We start from the raw sequence: 16734 nt of genomic DNA on the forward strand, positions 1-16734 counted from the left end.
ATGCAAGAATTACAGAACAATAAGCTTGATAAGCCATCCAAGCAAAGTCATGCTCCGAGTAATCCATGACAGAATGATATCTAGAACAGAAGGTAAGTGTAAGTATATAGACGGTCCTTTTAAAATATTTTTATTTCTGGTGGACTGAATACACAGCTGTGCTTTCAGTCCACTAGTGGACTGAAGACACAGTTCCTTTTCTTTTTTTGAGGAACTCTTTTGAACTTTGTGACCTCTGACCTCTAAAATCGAAAGTCGAAAGGCCAACGATCATATTCTTATCAAACCGAATCGAGCAAAAAAAGTGAGGTCCCTTAGCCTTAGCCCTGTAATCATTACTTTGTAGGAAAAATTCAACCGCAGACTATTGGTTAGGTCTTGCATTCCTTCAAATAAAGAGGGTAGGTTTAGTTGAGATGACAACTCATTCTTTGGGTTAAAAAAAAAAAAAAAATTGTTTACGAAGTTGGAACGAAGAAGTGGGCTGTTCAGCCTCAGCTCGGTCAAATTAGAATTAGACTGCCTTCACATTAATAAGAGATCTTTAAAAAAAAAAAACCTACTTGTATTTGTATGTAAACAAACTTGCATGTTTAAGCTGTCTTTGCAACTTTTTGATTCTCTTCAAAACTTTTGTAAAATTATAACGAAGTCGAAGTGAGTGACGATACTGCAGTCTACAGCACTGACAATGGACAATGACAAACTGCAAGCGGATCTGCGTCAACTATCTAGAAATAGATATGGGAAGAAAGCTGGGATATGAAGTTCCACCCAGCGAAATGGGAATCAATGCCCATAACAAGATCAAAAACACCCAAGATAACTGAATACCACTTACATGGACATACATTGGAGAAAATGAATGTTGCAAAATATCTTGGTGTTAGAGTTAGTGTTAGCATGAAAATGGAGTGAGCATATTAACAAGATCACAAGTAAAGCAAACAAAACACTGGGATTTTTAAGGCGTAACCTAAAAATTAGCTCCTCGAAAATCAAGGAAAAGGCATACAAAACATTTGTAAGACCTGTTCTGGAATATGCTTCCACTTCCACTGTTTGGGATCCCCACACCCAAAAATACGTCTCAAAAATGGAATCAGTGCAAAGAAGACACCTCAAGTGTATCAGACATGCTAGAAAAACTACAGTGGCCGAAATTAGAACACTGCAGAAAATCAGCAAGATTAACAATGCTATTTAAGATCAAGCACCACCTCGCTGAATGCCCAGTCATCAAGAAAAAACTAATACCGGCACTTTTGAGACAGAGAAGAGGGTTGTTTTCTTTTGCCAGTGCTTGGGCGCTCTGTCTTTTATTCCCAACTGTCTGTTAAAACTTCTATCTTGAGTTTGTGCTATCCTGTCGTTCAACCTCTCTTCCCGCCCTGAGACTTTTGCTTTGTTATTTAGGTTTACTTCTGTTCTCTCTTTGATAGTGCAGTGCGAAGTGCAAAAGTGAACGCGCCCTGGAGTATTCGCGATGGAACAACTATTTGATAAAATCTCTCTTATTCAACAATGTGCCTAAAAAATGCTAGCTTGATGATTCGTAAAAATTCCCTGTCCACTCTGTTTGAGCTTTGACTTTTGAATCGACATCGTGTCCGTAACCCATCAGCTACTGGAGTCTAGCCGACCATTCGGAGAAATAGAGTTTTCAAGTTTATTTTCCTGACCGTTCGGAGCAATAGAGCAGGCCTAATTATAATTATTCATTACAGTGGAACCTCCCGATTACGACACCTCCGAATAACGACAACCTCCTGATAACGACATTGACCCGTGGTCCCGATTTTTTTTCTATTTAAGATCAGTAAAAAAAACATCCAAATAACGACGCACTTTTTTATAAAACCTCCGAATAACGACATCATTTTGGCGATTTTCGGCAGTTTTCGTAGATATCTGATACTAAAAATACCGAGTATGAGTACTCCAAAGTTTATAAAAACGATTCCTGCTTGAACCAATGAGAACGCAGCTTTTTTTGACGAATCTTGGCTGATATGCATTAATAAAAACCAAGGTATAAATGTAAGTGTAAGCAAGTAAACACAAAATCTTGGAAAATGTGATATTATGTGATGATAGAAGTAGAAGTAGTAGTAGTAGTAGTAGTAGAAGTAGTAGTAGTAAGAATAATAAGAATAATAATAATAGTAGTAGTATAGTAGTAGTAGCCGTAGTAGTAGTAGTAGTGTTTTTGTGGGAGGAGGAGGAGGAATTTTGTTTGTTTTAAAGTGTTTTACAGCATCTGTGACACATCTATGTCATATCAGCGCCAGTAAAAAGGAAGAAAATTGGATAGTAAAAAACATTCTAGATTTACAATTGAAATGACATAAGAAAAAGTAAGACAAAGGGGAATGGTGTAAATAGGGAACAGATGTAGATTCCAGGAGCACACTATCAGTGTACTCAGTTCAGATCACCTAAAAGTCTCATCCAGACGCACGCACAAGAACCCTCTAAGAGGAATACACTACAATGTTTTGTTTGTTTTGTCAATGTTAATAAAAACTGGTCTCGCTGGCCTTACCACGCCCACTTTGTCCGCCATCTTGGAAACCTCTAAATAACGACACCTCCGGATAACGACATAAAAACTCGGTCCCGTGGCATGTCGTTATCGGGAGGTTCCACTGTAAATAAAAACAAAAAAAAAAACAACACAAAAAGCAAAAAAAATAAAAACCCCAAAAAACAAAACAAAACAAAACAGACTAGACATCAACATAGTCAGGGCGCTCCAAATGAAGCCTGCCCTATGAGAAGGACAGGCTAGCCGGCTAGCTTCACGATATTCAGTATTCAGGATTGCTTTTTTTATAATGAATGATAATGGCATTTATTATCTATATATCTATTTGATTGAAAGGTTTTCTGTGGAATTATTGTTCTTTTTCAAGTTTCAGTTGCAATCTTTTCAAGCAATTCGTTTATCCAAATTGTTATTAACATAATTTTCTCTTATTTCACCAAAGTCATGCATTCCTATTTTCACTTTGTTTACATTCACTAACCGAAGTGGTGGAAGACCTTCCGTATGCTCCTCGACGTAGCTTCACTTTATATTGTTATTTTAAGCGTGGATCCTTTTCAGATGTTTATTTATTCCAGTCCATGTCGTTAATATTTTGGTAGCATTTTAAAAGCTGTAGGCACAGACCTTGATTGATTGGGAAAAGTTAAAAATTTATCAATATGACAGTTGTTTTGGTTGTCCAATGCCATTTTCATTGAAGTATTAACGAAAGACTGAAAATGGAAAGGCTTCGTATAGGAACAAAACAGACAATGGACGTTTCGGGTACAAACGCTTCGTCAGCACAACAGTACACAAATAAACGTGGAAAACAAATAAAATATAATGAAAAATAACTTGTATCGTCTGTACTCAATGGTGGTTGCAGTATGATTGAAATGTTAGCGTGGCGTGGGTAGAGGATAGGGTGCCCCAGGAGGGGTGATACAATTGATAAAAAAAGGTCAGCATCAGGGAACAGCCCTTACTGTTTTCTACTTTTTCATTGAAGTATTGAAAGGTAGTGCATAGCAGTCTTAGGGGTTTTTTTTCTATAAGGGTTAGCTTGAGTTCCGAGGGGTCTTTTTCTATTAGTGTTTGTTATAGGTTATAGTAAAGGTCCTGTAGTTTTTGTTTCTTCTATTAGGGTTAGTTATAGTTATAGGCAATAGGTTTGATTTTTTTTTTTACTTATAGGGTCAGTTAAAGGAATACTTTACTACAATCTATAACTAACACTAATAATAGAAAAAGACCCCTCGCACCAAAACTTGAGAAATGTTCAAAAGTGGCCAGTTAGAACCTCACGTGGCCAAACAACCCTAACATTCTGACCCCTTTGAAAAACTTATCGGTGGTTGTATACAAAAAGTCAACCATACTATGAAAAAAATTTATGTACATGCACGTGGCTATCTGGCAGCCCTTGTACCTACATTCAGGTGAATGTAGCCGATCAGATGGTCAGATTTCTTTGTGGCCAATTTTGACTTCAAAAGTGGCCAAATAGAAACTCACAAGGTCATAAACTTTATACATTATCCCTTGAAAACAAAATGATCACCTAGACTAAGAAAGCAATTGTTATTATTAATAGAATTGAAATTAAAAGATAAATTTTAAAAAAATATAAATTAATAATAAAATTTTGATCCATTTGGCCATTCAGGGCACCGTGAACTCGACCACTGCGAAAAAAAAAAAGAATGGTAGAAATTTAGACTCGTGTGTTGTTGTTTGTCATTGTTGTGGTTTTATCATTTTTGTTGTATTTTCTGTGTTGTTTGTTATCGTTGTTATTTCATTGTTATTGTCGCTGTTGTTGTGGATCGACGTTGTTGTTGACACATGTTGATATCATGTTCAGTATTGTCATAATTATTATCAACGTCATACTGAAAAGTAAGCAGAAGTGTTATCGATTATGTTGACGAAATATTATATAATGGATGGTATATGGGGCAACATGACTCAACGGTATAGTCTTTGCTTCGTACCCAAAAGGTACTGAGTTTGAATACGTCTGCACAAGTCACCTCGCCTAGCTCAATTTGCATTGTATCTGACACACGGGTTGTTCCAGTCTTCCCTTGGAATTGACCCTAAAGACAAATGTCCCTTCTTGGATGAATAAAAAGGGAATTTTATATTTTTAATTTTTTTTTCAAATTTATATAATTGCAGAGGGAGTTTGAAGAAGATGAGAGTTAATTTCATACTTCATAAAAATCCAACTTGCATTTTTCCTTTGTCTTTTTCTCATGATTTTGACTTGATAGATGGCCACTCTGGTTAGGGAGTATGTCCTCAACATTGACAATGACCAAGCCATGGCAATAAGCCACTTTCCTGGGATTTCATACGATGATTACGACCGAGCAGGTAATTGTTTTCCTTGAAAATACATACATTTCAATATCATCCAAATATTTTGCAGCTATACTATGTGATCTTGTGGTATGCCACTCGCCTTCGAATTGGAAGGTTGTGGGTTCGATTCCTGCTCTGAGCAGTGCATAGTTGAGTCCTTGGAAAAGGCGCTTTACTCACATTCTGTAACCCTATTCAGGTGTAAAATTAGTACATGGTCGTTCACAGCCTTGACTCTGTCGGAAAAAAAAATGTAATCTTTGCCTAATAGGATTCATGACTCATCCTACATGTTAAGCGGCTAGAGACCATTTAAAGCTCTTTGACTTTGAGCATGTTCTGTGGATATTGCGCTATTTAGATGCTAAATAAAAAATAATAAAACTGATGTAAGACATTTGAATTTAATCCGATGTTGAAAAACATGTATAATCATAATAAATTAACATGTATTTATGTATCATTTGAATTATCCTCTATTTCTATCATGTACGAAGCCCTAAAAAAGTTAGTTCCTGCTATTTTTTTTTTCTTGCAAATCTTTAATTTTTGTATAAAATCCCATTTTGTATGAAAAGGACAATTTGATTAAAGTACACTTTCTCACTAAGCACATTCGACATCGCATACTAAATCTATAATATTAAGATCAAACTGCTAGAAACTGTGGACTGTAACAAGCGATAAACAAACATGGATTTAACAGCTTTAAAGAACAAAATACTAAACAGAACTTTTTTGGAATTTTTTTGGAATTTTTTGTTGCCAACCCTCAACAAACAGAGGTTTTTCCTTAAAATACATATATTTAAAAAAAACAATATGTGTAATGAAAGAATATAAGATTAATAGACAGTTAACTCATTTTTTTTTTCTTTCAAATTTTAGGTGGTGTGAGTCCCTGGAAAATCTGCCGGATGTTTGAGGCAGGAAGGACCGTGCCGTTCTACCAGGGTAACTTTCTCTACTCAAATGATTTGACCTCGGAGAATAACAGATTTTACGTACTCGGTGGTGACTACTACTTTGACTCGTGTTTGTGGGAAGTGACGCGCAAATACCACTACTTTCCATACAGGGTTAGTGTCTCGTGTTTATCCAATAATTTTTAACGTTAAAAATAGGTAAGTGTAAATACTGTTCAGGTATGCCCTATTTTCCAGAAAAATGGATATTTTGAAATTTTCCAGCTGATCTTGTTCGTTATTGGTGAGTTGATTTTGTTAAAATATGGAAGTATTGGTTGTTTAACTCACTCAACCCTAACACCGACTATATCCGTAGTTTACCCGGGTTACTTTTACCCCATGCCTATTGATTAAATTTTTCTGAGACAAATTTTAGACGTAGTATCAAAGCTAATGTTTTTCATTTTTCCAATTTTGAAAAGTAGCAAAAATCTCTAGGATTGAGTGAGTTAAAGGCAACCGTTATGGAGATGCTAGATAGATATGTATCCTTTTTTTTTAATGATTTGAGAGTTATACCATTTGATGAAGAGAAATATTTTCAAATATTGATACTGAGCGCTTAGGTAATTTACTCACAACATTCTGCCAATCGGATATAACGTACAACCCACAAAACTGTATGTAACCATGACTGTCTGATTGATATATTTAGTGAGAACTACTCATAAAAATGTCTGGCTAAAAACAGTAACTAGGAGCTGAATGACATTAATTTTGTTCTATCTATATCTCTTTACGAGAAAAATTTTCAAGCTTTTTTTATATTTTAGCAAAGGGCATCCGTGAATGTTTTATAAAAAGTAAATGAAAATAACGTGTACATCTATCAACACTTTTCCACGGTGTTACTCAATTCAAGATAAATAATAATTATTGATGCCAAATGTACTGGCAGTGGAAGACTTAATATGTAAATGGACAAATCGGTGCAATTTCCCAATTTGTCAGAAGTTAGTGAGAGTATTAATGACGGTTTATTGTCTCCATTGCTCTCTAAAAGTTGGGGTTAGTGGAGTGAAAATGGGGCTTAAGAGTCAATCGTTCAAAATTTTCTCCCCTTTTCACTTTTGGCCACCATCAGCGCCGTTTTTTTCTTTCTTTGTGGTATTTATTATTGAACTGAGTGGTTTCCAGAGCCATCAGGCCCAAGGAGTCGAGAGTTTCTCCCTACTATAGCACGAAACGGACAATATCAATTGATTGCTATCTGTAGGAGGATAGGATGCTAGTCTATCACAAAGTGCTTTCCACCAGGTCTAACAGACCCAGCTTGCCAATGACTGCCTGGTGGACGGGGGGGGGGGGGGTTCGGGATAAAATCTGGGGACCAGGATAGATCTCAGTCCCTTTGCTTGCAGAGCGAGTGATTTATCAACTGGCCTATTGGGACCCACCATTATTGAAATAATCAACTATTATACTACTGCTACTTTTCTCAGATTGAAATCAATCTGATCTCAGTCGGACAAAGCTCCCTGACTCTCCGAGCACTCCTCATCAATAGTCTGGACAACAAGGAGGTGGCGACGTATTACGGAAAGCTCGTGTATGTGGACCAGACGACAAACCGATCTCAAGAACTGCCTTACTGGTTTAGGAAGAAATATCGCGGAAAGGACACGTTTGAAAGAGTCCGGATTGACTTCTCCGACTACTCTGTTCCAAAAAATGCTTATGAAGTAAGGGCAAAAAATGCTTATGAAGTAAGGGCAAAAAATGCTTATGAAGTAAGGGCAAAAAATGCTTATGAAGTAAGGGCATCCTCGTTCCCCCTCCCTCCCCCCCTCGCCCCCCCCCCCCCCCCCCTCGCCCCCCCCCCCCCACCTTTGACAACGATAAAAATAAATAAATAATAAAATTCCCTTCATTCATTCATCCCATAGGGGAAATTTCTCTCTAGGGTCTATTCCAAGGGAAGACTGGATTAACCCAGACGTCAGCTGCAGTGCAGTGCCGCAAGTTGAGCTGAGCTAGGTGACTTGCTCAAGGCCACACAGCGCAACGGCGGGTTATCGACCTCGGTACCTTTAGGGTACGAAGCAAAGACCGTATCACTGAGCCACGCTGCCCCTAAGTTACTCCTTCCTTTATGTGGATATTTTCAAATACTGGCCAGATTTTGGGCTTGGTTTTGAAAAAGGAAAGAAATAGTTGCACCATGTAAACCTTAAATGTGTTAAATATATGCCCCAATTTATTATTTTGGAGACTTAATGGTGTACAGCAGTTTCCTTTGTTATTGATGTTATTATTGTTGTCATCATCATCATCATCATCATCATCATCATCATCCTCATCATCATTATTATTATCATTATTATTATTTTTATTATTCTTATTCTTATTATTATTCTTATTATTATTATTATTATTATTATTATTATTATTATTATTATTATTATTATTATTATTATTATTTTTATTATTTTTATTATTATTATTATTAAATACTAATAGTAATAATAATAATAATAATAATTATTATCATTATCATTATTATTGCTATTATTATATATATGTATAAATAATAATAGTGCTTGGAAAAACCGAGGTGAGATGAGCACTAACTCGTGACTGCGGGACCTGGAATGAGTGCTATTTTCTTATGATAGGTATAAGGCTATTTTGTCTATTGTATATTATTATAAAGGGACCGTTTAACAACATTAATGTATTGTTGTTTTTTGGGGTTTTTTTTCTTTCTGTGTTTAACATCTGTTATGTGTTTTTTTTTTTGTTTTGTTTTTTTTTTACCCAGAAGTTTTAATCGTTAAATTTTGATATTTTCCCTGTTTTCCAGTTTAAGACTTTGGTAACAGCCAGTGACATTGACCACAATGGACACACCAACCAAGCCAGTTATGTCAGGTAGGCATGATGGGATTGTTCATTTGTTCATTTATATGCGTCCAGTTATGTCAGGTAGGCATGATGGGATTGTTCATTTCTTCAATTATATGTGTCCAGTTATGTCAGGTAGGCATGATGGGATTGTTGATTTGTTCAATTATATGTGTCCAGTCATGTCAGGTAGGCATGATGGGATTGTTGATTTGTTCAATTATATGCGTCCAGTCATGTCAGGTAGGCATGATGGGATTGTTGATTTGTTCAATTATATGTGTCCAGTCATGTCAGGTAGGCATGATGGGATTGTTGATTTGTTCAATTATATGCGTCCAGTCATGTCAGGTAGGCATGATGGGATTGTTGATTTCTTCAATTATATGCGTCCAGTCATGTCATGTCAGGTAGGCATGATGGGATTGTTGATTCTTCAATTATATGCGTCCAGTCATGTCATGTAGGCATGATGGGATTATTGATTTGTTCAATTATATACGTCCAGTTATGTCATGTCAGGTAGGCATGATGGGATTGTTCATTCTTCAATTATATACGTCCAGTTATGTCATGTCAGGTAGGCATGATGGGATTGTTCATTTGTTCAATTATATACGTCCAGTTATGTCATGTCAGGTAGGCATGATGGGATTGTTGATTTGTTCAATTATATGCGTCCAGTTATGTCACATAGGCATGATGGGATTGTTGATTCTTCAATTATAAACGTCCAGTCATGTCAGGTAGGCATGATGGGATTGTTGATTTGTTCAATTATATACGTCCAGTTATGTCATGTCAGGTAGGCATGATGGGATTGTTGATTTGTTCATTTATATGCGTCCAGTTATGTCATGTCAGGTAGGCATGATGGGATTGTTCATTCTTCATTTATATGCGTCCAGTTATGTCATGTCAGGTAGGCATGATGGGATTGTTCATTCTTCATTTATATGCGTCCAGTTATGTCATGTCAGGTAGGCATGATGGGATTGTTGATTCTTCAATTATATGCGTCCAGTTATGTCATGTCAGGTAGGTATGATGGGATTGTTGATTTGTTCAATTATATACGTCCAGTTATGTCATGTCAGGTAGGCATGATGGGACTGTTGATTTGTTCAATTATATACGTCCAGTTATGTCATGCCAGGTAGGCATGATGGGATTGTTGATTTGTTCAATTATATACGTCCAGTTATGTCATGTCAGGTAGGCATGATGGGATTGTTCATTTGTTCAATTATATGTGTCCAGTTATGTCAGGTAGGCATGATGGGATTGTTGATTCTTCAATTATATACGTCCAGTTATGTAATGTCAGGTAGGCATGATGGGATTGTTCATTTCTTCATTTATATGCGTCCAGTTATGTCATGTCAGGTAGGCATGATGGGATTGTTCATTTCTTCAATTATATACGTCCAGTTATGTCATGTCAGGTAGGCATGATGGGATTGTTCATTTCTTCATTTATATGCGTCCAGTTATGTCATGTCAGGTAGGCATGATGGGATTGTTGATTTGTTCAATTATATACGTCCAGTTATGTCATGTCAGGTAGGCATGATGGGATTGTTCATTTCTTCAATTATATGCATCCAGTTATGTCATGTCAGGTAGGCATGATGGGATTGTTCATTTGTTCAATTATATACGTCCAGTTATGTCATGTCAAGTCGGCATGATGGGATTGTTGATTTGTTCAATTATATGTGTCCAGTCATGTCAGGTAGGCATGATGGGATTGTTGATTTGTTCAATTATATACGTCCAGTTATGTCATGTCAGGTAGGCATGATGGGATTGTTGATTTGTTCAATTATATACGTCCAGTTATGTCATGTCAGGTAGGCATGATGGGATTGTTCATTTGTTCAATTATATACGTCCAGTTATGTCATGTCAGGTAGGCATGATGGGATTGTTGATTTGTTCAATTATATGTGTCCAGTCATGTCAGGTAGGCATGATGGGATTGTTGATTTGTTCAATTATATACGTCCAGTTATGTCATGTCAGGTAGGCATGATGGGATTGTTGATTTGTTCAATTATATGCGTCCAGTTATGTCATGTCAGGTAGGCATGATGGGATTGTTCATTTCTTCAATTATATGCGTCCAGTTATGTCATGTCAGGTAGGCATGATGGGATTGTTCATTCTTCAATTATATGCATCCAGTTATGTCATGTAAGGTAGGCATGATGGGATTGTTCATTTGTTCAATTATATACGTCCAGTTATGTCATGTCAGGTAGGCATGATGGGATTGTTCATTTCTTCAATTATATGCGTCCAGTTATGTTATGTCAGGTAGGCATGATGGGATTGTTCATTCTTCAATTATATACGTCCAGTTATGTCATGTCAGGTAGGCATGATGGGATTGTTCATTTCTTCAATTATATGCGTCCAGTTATGTCATTTCATGTAGGCATGATGGGATTGTTCATTCTTCAATTATATACGTCCAGTTATGTCATGTCAGGTAGGCATGATGGGATTGTTCATTTCTTCAATTATATACGTCCAGTTATGTCATGTCAGGTAGGCTTGATGGGATTGTTCATTCTTCAATTATATACGTCCAGTTATGTCAGGTAGGCATGATGGGTCATTTCTTCAATTGCGGCTACTTGGTCTTATGAATAAAAAAAAAAAGGTGAGCTTTTATATAGTGTGAAACATTTTTTTATTCGGGATCTTTCTATTTTTACCTTGTTGTCTGTGTACTTCACATTCGCATATTAACCCTTTCCAGACGATCATTTTCATGTTTTCCTCCCGAAATGTCATACCTAGCCAATGCTAAAAATGATTTCTTTACATTTAAAAGCAATAAGGACAATTGCTTGCTATCATTTTGATAAGACACTAGTTAGTCTATCGCAAAGTACTCTCCGACAGATCTAACAGAACCAGCTACCCATTCACTGCTAGGTGGACAGGGAGGGTCAGAAAAAAATCTCGGCTACACCCACGATCGATCTTGGTCCCTTTTCTTCGGAAGCGAGTGTTCTACAAACTAAGCTATCTAGCCTTCCTATTGTTGCCAAGGACAGGGTTAAACGACCTTAAAAAAACTAGAGCTTTTATATAGCACAATATTTACTAAATGTGCTCAAAGCGCTTTACAAAGGGTCCTGACCAACAGCAACACGTAACATGTAGAACGAGACATAATGCCTGTCAGGCGATATTATAATTTTTTTCAGAGACAACGCTGTTGATTCCAGTTACTCATTTTACACCTGAGTACGGTGAGAGATTTGTGAGTAAAGAGTCTTTTCCAAGGACTCAACTATGCGCTGATCGAGACTCGAACCCAGGACCTTCCGATCCGAAAGCGAGTGTCATACCACTAGACCACATAGCCGCACAACCACCTTGACTGAACAATAAATCATACCTGGCTTCTTGTATGGACCATCTGGAATTGTTTCAGGAATTCTGGGATATTTATAGAAATGGAAGGAATATGACGGATTTTGATTTCACAGTCATTTGGTCGCAGTGTTAGAGATAAATCATTTGGTCGCAGTGTTAGAGATAAATCATTTGGTCGCAGTGTTAGAGATAAATCATTTGGTCACAGTGTTAGAGATAAATCATTTGGTCGCAGTGTTAGAGATAAATCATTTGGTCCCAGTGTTAGAGATAAATCATTTGGTCCCAGTGTTAGAGATAAATCATTTGGTCCCAGTGTTAGAGATAAATCATTTGGTCCCAGTGTTAGAGATAAATCATTTGGTCCCAGTGTTAGAGATAAATCATTTGGTCCCAGTGTTAGAGATAAATCATTTGGTCCCAGTGTTAGAGATAAATCATTTGGTCCCAGTGTTAGAGATAAATCATTTGGTCCCAGTGTTAGAGATAAATCATTTGGTCCAGTGTTAGAGATAAATCATTTGGTCCCAGTGTTTGAGATAAAATCATTTGGTCCCAGTGTTAGAGATAAATCATTTGGTCCCAGTGTTAGAGATAAATCATTTGGTCCCAGTGTTAGAGATAAATCATTTGGTCCCAGTGTTAGAGATAAATCATTTGGTCCCAGTGTTAGAGATAAATCATTTGGTCCAGTGTTAGAGATAAATCATTTGGTCCCAGTGTTAGAGATAAATCATTTGGTCTCAGTGTTAGAGATACATCATTTGGTCCAGTGTTAGAGATAAATCATTTGGTCCCAGTGTTAGAGATAAATCATTTGGTCCCAGTGTTAGAGATAAATCATTTGGTCCCAGTGTTAGAGATAAATCATTTGGTCCCAGTGTTAGAGATAAATCATTTGGTCGCAGTGTTAGAGATAAATCATTTGGTCCCAGTGTTAGAGATAAATCATTTGGTCCCAGTGTTAGGATAAATCATTTGGTCTCAGTGTTAGAGATAAATCATTTGGTCCCAGTGTTAGAGATAAATCATTTGGTCACAGTGTTAGAGATAAATCATTTGGTCCCAGTGTTAGAGATAAATCATTTGGTCGCAGTGTTAGAGATAAATCATTTGGTCGCAGTGTTAGAGATAAATCATTTGGTCGCAGTGTTAGAGATAAATCATTTGGTCGCAGTGTTAGAGATAAATCATTTGGTCGCAGTGTTAGAGATAAATCATTTGGTCCAGTGTTAGAGATAAATCATTTGGTCCCAGTGTTAGAGATAAATCATTTGGTCCCAGTGTTAGAGATAAATCATTTGGTCCCAGTGTTAGAGATAAATCATTTGGTCCCAGTGTTAGAGATAAATCATTTGGTCTCAGTGTTAGAGATACATCATTTGGTCTCAGTGTTAGAGATAAATCATTTGGTCCCAGTGTTAGAGATAAATCATTTGGTCCCAGTGTTAGAGATAAATCATTTGGTCCCAGTGTTAGAGATAAATCATTTGGTCCCAGTGTTAGAGATAAATCATTTGGTCGCAGTGTTAGAGATAAATCATTTGGTCCCAGTGTTAGAGATAAATCATTTGGTCCCAGTGTTAGAGATAAATCATTTGGTCTCAGTGTTAGAGATAAATCATTTGGTCCCAGTGTTAGGAGTATAAATCATTTGGTCACAGTGTTAGAGATAAATCATTTGGTCCCAGTGTTAGAGATAAATCATTTGGTCGCAGTGTTAGAGATAAATCATTTGGTCGCAGTGTTAGAGATAAATCATTTGGTCGCAGTGTTAGAGATAAATCATTTGGTCGCAGTGTTAGAGATAAATCATTTGGTCGCAGTGTTAGAGATAAATCATTTGGTCCGCAGTGTTAGAGATAAATCATTTGGTCCCAGTGTTAGAGATAAATCATTTGGTCCCAGTGTTAGAGATAAATCATTTGGTCCCAGTGTTAGAGATAAATCATTTGGTCCCAGTGTTAGAGATAAATCATTTGGTCCCAGTGTTAGAGATAAATCATTTGGTCCCAGTGTTAGAGATAAATCATTTGGTCCCAGTGTTAGAGATAAATCATTTGGTCCCAGTGTTAGAGATAAATCATTTGGTCCCAGTGTTAGAGATAAATCATTTGGTCCCAGAGTTGTATTAGAGATAAATCATTTGGTCCCAGTGTTAGAGATAAATCATTTGGTCCCAGTGTTAGAGATAAATCATTTGGTCCCAGTGTTAGAGATAAATCATTTGGTCCCAGTGTTAGAGATAAATCATTTGGTCCCAGTGTTAGAGATAAATCATTTGGTCCCAGTGTTAGAGATAAATCATTTGGTCCCAGTGTTAGAGATAAATCATTTGGTCCCAGTGTTAGAGATAAATCATTTGGTCCCAGTGTTAGAGATAAATCATTTGGTCCCAGTGTTAGAGATAAATCATTTGGTCGCAGTGTTAGAGATAAATCATTTGGTCGCAGTGTTAGAGATAAATCATTTGGTCGCAGTGTTAGAGATAAATCATTTGGTCCCAGTGTTAGAGATAAATCATTTGGTCCCAGTGTTAGAGATAAATCATTTGGTCCCAGTGTTAGAGATAAATCATTTGGTCCCAGTGTTAGAGATAAATCATTTGGTCCCAGTGTTAGAGATAAATCATTTGGTTCCAGTGTTAGAGATAAATCATTTGGTCCCAGTGTTAGAGATAAATCATTTGGTCCCAGTGTTAGAGATAAATCATTTGGTCCCAGTGTTAGAGATAAATCATTTGGTCCCAGTGTTAGAGATAAATTCATTTTTGTTTTCTCCTAAGTTTCCGCAGTGTTAAGACAATAAAAAAAACAATTAAATTTCCCTTAAAGTTATAAAGGTTAGGGGGTCCTGATAGTTCAGTTGGTAGAGCACTCACTTCACACACAAAGAGACCAAGATCGATTCCGGATGCAGTCGAGATTTTATCTGACCCCTCCTGTCCACCCAGCAGTGAATGGGTAGCCGAGTCTGTTATATTTGACGGAAAGTACTTTGCGATAGACGAGCGTCCTACCCAAAGAATAGCAAGCAATTGCTTTTGTCGGTTTCATGCTATGGAAACAGGGATAAACTCCGGCTTCATGGGCAGAATGGCTGTGAACGACGACTTTTTAATTTCTTTAACGAAGGTCACATCTCAGTTCCATGCCCATACTAGGTGGGTGACTAAATCGCTAACTTTTAATCCTGGTCGTCGGCAACAACAGTAAAAAGATCATCGGCATAACACAGCTGGGTCATTGGCCGACATCGTATGAGTCACCTTTGTTTAGTATTACTGAAAGTTTTACCATTTATTACTGATGGATTTTGTGTTGGTTACTGATTTTGACATTTTCAAGTAGGCGGGTTTGATAAAATAATTTTTCATTTATTATTATTATTATTATTATTATTATTATTATTATTATTATTATTATTATTATTATTATTATTATTATTATTATTATTATTATTATTATTATATATTATTATTATTATTATATCATTATTATCATTATTATTATTATTATTATTATTATTATTATTATTATTATCATTATTATTATTATTATCATTATTATTATTATTATTATTATTATCATTATTATCATTATTATTATTATTATTATTATTATTATTATATTATTATTATTATTATTATTTATTATTCATTATTATTATTATTATTATTATTATTATTATTATCATTATTATCATTATTATTATTATTATTATTATTATTATTATTATTATTATTATTATTATTATTATATTATTATTATTTTTTTTTTTTTTTTTTTTTTTTTAATTTTTTTTTTTATTTTTTATTTTTTATTTATTTATTTTTTCCCACTCGCAGGTACTGTATGGATGCAGCTGCCAGTGCTTCGAGGGGGGAGAACTCTTTCAAGAGGTTGACTCAAGACATTTGCATGTATCCTATACTGAAGATGACCACAGCCTACCGTAATGAAACAGTCATGGGGGATAAACTGGTGACCTCTGTTTGGGAGGATGACCTTTCACCTCAAATCCTGCACTTTGCCATTCATTGCGGGGATAAACTGGTCTATACATCCACTATTAAGTTTAAATCCACGCCCTGCTCGAAACTCTGATGAAAAATATTTATGATGAATGTTACTTAATCTGTGAATGGAACAAGCATTGATAATTGCCTACATATTTATGAGTGTTGTGTTGGTGGGTACTCGTAGGTATGAGAGTGCTTAAATCCGTTGGTTAGAGCTAATATAAAATATAAATGGAGTCACTCACTTATTTATGGCCGAAACACATGTTTCTGTGGTCTCCATCCCCGACATCTGTCGGCATTTTATGTCCGTAGTATGATTGTATTCCATTTGGAAATCTGCCGACTGACGACGTGGAATTCACAGAAACATGTGTTTCGGCCATAAATAAGCATAAATAAGTAAGTGACTCCATTTATATCTTATATATATATATATATATATATATATATATATATATATATATATATATATATATATATATATATATATATATATATATATATATATATATATATATAATATAAGCCCTGCTGGAAGCCTATGAATATCTATATATCTGAAAGGTACAAGCATTGGCTATTGCTTGTCTACACCCTACTCGAAA

At 35.9% G+C, this 16734-nt stretch overlaps 1 protein-coding gene across 1 annotated transcript; it reads left to right on the plus strand.

The window, feature by feature from the left end:
- Positions 1-255: 255 nt before the first annotated feature.
- On the plus strand, positions 256-16531 carry LOC144957784 (uncharacterized). Its single transcript, XM_078889202.1, has 6 exons — positions 256-401; positions 4810-4912; positions 5789-5979; positions 7311-7550; positions 8672-8739; positions 15953-16531. The coding sequence occupies exons 2-6, from the start codon at positions 4810-4812 to the stop codon at positions 16209-16211; spliced, it is 861 nt and encodes a 286-aa protein (XP_078745328.1). The 5' UTR covers positions 256-401; the 3' UTR covers positions 16212-16531.
- Positions 16532-16734: the final 203 nt, after the last annotated feature.

The sequence above is a fragment of the Berghia stephanieae genome, chromosome 12, assembly GCF_034508935.2.
Source record: "Berghia stephanieae isolate SIO BIC M18660-M18661 chromosome 12, UCSD_Bste_1.3, whole genome shotgun sequence".
NCBI classification, from domain to species: Eukaryota; Metazoa; Mollusca; class Gastropoda; order Nudibranchia; family Aeolidiidae; genus Berghia; species Berghia stephanieae.